The following is a 3663-nucleotide window of genomic DNA, read 5'->3' on the forward strand; positions in this document are numbered from 1 at the left end:
TGCAAAATCATCAGTAATCATTCACATGCCACTTGAGTGAGCAAAAATATTCCATTAATTCCTCCATCCTCACATCTCATTATTTCCACACCTCAGCTAAGACAGAAGGAAAAGATGAGAGGAAAGGAAAACAGGATTGCACAATCAAACAAATGAGAGGTATATAAAATGGGTATACTTTATTTTGATTTTCAATTTTACACATTCTGTTACTTTCTAACTTTGAAACTACATGTCAGCTAACTCTCATTAGAGTATTAGTAGAGTGTTAAGTTTTGGTCAGGGTTAGTAGAATAATTTGGCATGTACTTACATTTAGTCATTTAGCAGATGCTTTTATCCAAAGCAACTTACAAATGAGGACAATAAAAGCAGTCAAGACTAACAAAAGATCAACAATATATAAGTGCAAATGACAAGTCTAGGTTAGCTTTTTTATAAAAAAAGAAGATAAATAGGTAAAGTAGAATTAAAATAGAAAGTGCTAGAGTTAGAGGGTCAAATAAAGATGGAACAGATGTGTTTTTAGTCGTTTCTTGAAGATGGCTAAGGACTCAGCTGCTCGGATTGAGTTCGGCAGGTCATTCCACCAGGAGGGAACAGTTAATGTACAAGTCTGTGAAAGTAATTTTGAGCCTCTTTGAGATGGCATAATAATGCGTCGTTCACTTTCAGAACGCAAGCTTCTAGAGGGCACATAACTCTGAAGTAATGAATTTAGTCTCTTCAAATGCAACTGAATAAAAAAAAAAATAATAAAAAAAACTGTACTTAAATACCTGTAACTTATATTGGGTTTCTTCTTTAGTTTGAAACTAAAGCAGGTTTCTGCAGTTTTAGCAATGTGGTCTGAGAAATTCAGCTTATCATCAATAACAACTCCATGGTTTCTAGCTGTTTTTGAAGGAGTTATAGTTGATGAGCCTAACTGGATGGTGAAATTTTGATAAAGTGATGGGTTTGTTGAAACCACAAGCAGTTCTGTCTTAGCCAGGTTGAGTTGAAGGTGATGGTATGTCATCCAACAAGAAATGTCTGTTAGACATGCGAGCAGCTATCGTCGGATCATCAGGATGGAATGAGAGGTAGAGTTGAGTGTCATCAGCATAGCAGTGATATAAAAAGCCATGTTTCTGAATGACAGAACCTAGTGATGCCATGTAGACAGAGAATACTACTTATAGTCAGTAGAATGCCTGTTAAGGGAACCATCAAAATAAAGTGTTGCCAATCAAACCCTCGACCTCAACCAGTTAAGCTTCTTTCCCTCTTCATAATGATCTACACATCATGTGAGGTTTGATGGGTGGATATACAGCTCTCAGTGCCACCGGTGTTATTCTGTTATCTTTAGGACTATCACTGCACTTGCTGATAACAGTAACATTTAAGAGCACAGAGGAGTTGCTCTTCCGTCTAGAACACAAAAGACCCTGAAAAACTCCTTGAGCTCTCTTCCTGAAGTGGCTCCCTACAATGACATACAAGAAAGGGTTTATTGCGCTATTGCTATACCCTAAATAAGTAGCCAGCTGGTTGCCTATTTGCAATATGTGCTCCCAGAGACACCCAGAAAAGAGCTGAAAGTAGTTGAGAGTTTCTAGGAACCGCAACAACTGAAATGGCGTCCAGCAGAGGAGAAATACGACGAGGACCGTCAGAACCAGCCGAGCGGCCTTCCTCTCCATTTGAACTCTCGGTTGAATCACCAGACCACGTTTTTTAAGCGCTTTGACCATGTGAAAAGTACAAAGTGAAATAATTGGCAGCGGAACCAGGAACCCAATGAAGTTTTTCGTGAGGTTCCATTGGAGAACCCAGGCTGGATGAGGGTATGCTAGGTAACAGGCTTCCACCTCTACGAATGGAACGAAACTTACTCTTCGGAAGAGCAGAGTTGGGAGGCTGAGCATGAATCCCACCGCCCAAATCACCACACAGATACGCTTGGCCCATTTGGGGCATCTGAACTTACTGGGATTCATGGGTTTGGCCAAGGCGAGGTAGCGGTCCATGCTGACCAACACTAGGAAGAGTATGCTGCAGTAGTAGTTCATCGAAATGGCAGTGTTGATCACCTTGCAGAGCAGCTGACCAAAGTTCCACTGATAGCCTTGGGAGATGGTGACCGTCCAGAAGGGTAAACACAGGACCATAATGAGGTCTGCAGCTGCCAGGTTGCCCAGATAAACATCAGCTACGGTGCACGGCTTCCGCTGGAGGCAGAACACGCAGAGGACCAGACTGTTGCCCACCACTCCCAGGATGCTGATAAGAGCCAGAAATGGAGGCTGGAGAGACGACAGCCATATCCAGGCGACTGTGTCATTGCAGAGGAGGTTTGATGAATTTAGTTCCATTGGGACACTGTGAAATATTAATTGATATTGTATATTAGCATTCCATTTAAACTGTATTTAAAACTTATTGTAAATGTACACTACGAAAAAAAAAGTAAGTGTAAATAAAACAAAGAGTATGTTATTACAAGAAAATACTACTTCAGTCTTTCAAAATATTAATTCAATGTGTTACTTGCTGTTTCTTTGTAATTAATTGTGAAATTTACAAGCAATTTCTGAGTTAAAATTGTTTCTACATATTTTTTTCCCCCAGTGCAGATTAAAAAAAGGCCAATAAAAATAGACATAAGCAACTCATGGTTAAAAATAAAAACAGGATTTACTTTGAAACTATTTTCACTCCGAAATTTCTAATACATTTCACAATTAGAGAGAAATAGCAAGTAACACATTAACTTTTATGAGAAACTTTGAAGTAGAAAGACTTTTTATTTTCTTGTAAAAGGTACAATAATCTTTGTTATTTAATTATTTGATTAATTCATTTTATTTATTTATTCCAAGCTTAATCCTTATGTTCACGCTTAAGCCTGTCCTTTCTTCCTAAATTGATGAAGTTTCCTTCATGTTTGGCAAGTAAAATCAACCAGATTCTGAATACAACTCAAAGAATGAAGGGGAGTCATTTGTTGGAACAGATCCATCTGGCTGAGCAAAACCTGGAAATTCCAAGTATGTAAAAGGCGGAATATTAACAAAATGTGTTGCAAAAAAGTTAATCTCAGTTTTGGATTCTGATTTACACATGCATTTTTCAGATGTTTTTATCCAAAAAGAATACATGGTTTTCCCTGGGAATAAAACCCAAAACTTTGGCCTTGGTAGCACCATGCTGTACTGTTCTAACAGTTACTGTTATAGTCATGTAACTTGTGCTGTTTGAAAATAACCATTATTATTAAAGTCCCAATGACTTGTAAGAATCTCTCCTACCTTTCATGTTAAGTGGCAGCTCCAGATTGTAGATCCAGATCTGTTCACTCCCGATGTGTTGTCTCGCTGAATCTTCTCCAACTAGATGCTGGTGAGATCAGACAGGCGCTCTTATAAACGCATAATGAGGCTGTCGTCAATGGAAGCCTGGATCTGTTCTCACTTTCCGTTTGTCATGCTCTGGCTGTCTTTCGCCTGTGTAAAACACTTGCACTGTTATGAAGCTGATATGAAGATAAACATTATGACTCAAGCGTGATGCTGCCTTTTTAACAAATCTTCAGCTCATGACACAGCAACTTTAGATAAGCCAAATATTCCAGAATGATTTCACAATACTCTGACAAAAATTTATTTTCGGTTCATC

The 3663-nt window shown here is 38.6% G+C and overlaps 1 protein-coding gene across 1 annotated transcript; it reads right to left on the reverse strand.

Moving 5' to 3' along the window:
• Positions 1-1169: 1169 nt before the first annotated feature.
• Positions 1170-3448, reverse strand: LOC107747376 (B2 bradykinin receptor). The gene is made up of 2 exons (XM_016561841.1): positions 3297-3448; positions 1170-2367 (listed from the first exon to the last, which is right to left on the reverse strand). The coding sequence occupies exon 2, from the start codon at positions 2358-2360 to the stop codon at positions 1272-1274; it is 1089 nt and encodes a 362-aa protein (XP_016417327.1). The 5' UTR covers positions 2361-2367; positions 3297-3448; the 3' UTR covers positions 1170-1271.
• Between the last annotated feature and the right edge of the window lie 215 nt (positions 3449-3663).

This window comes from Sinocyclocheilus rhinocerous, unplaced genomic scaffold (assembly GCF_001515625.1).
Source record: "Sinocyclocheilus rhinocerous isolate Xijiao unplaced genomic scaffold, SAMN03320098_v1.1 scaffold3274, whole genome shotgun sequence".
Classification (NCBI taxonomy): Eukaryota; Metazoa; Chordata; class Actinopteri; order Cypriniformes; family Cyprinidae; genus Sinocyclocheilus; species Sinocyclocheilus rhinocerous.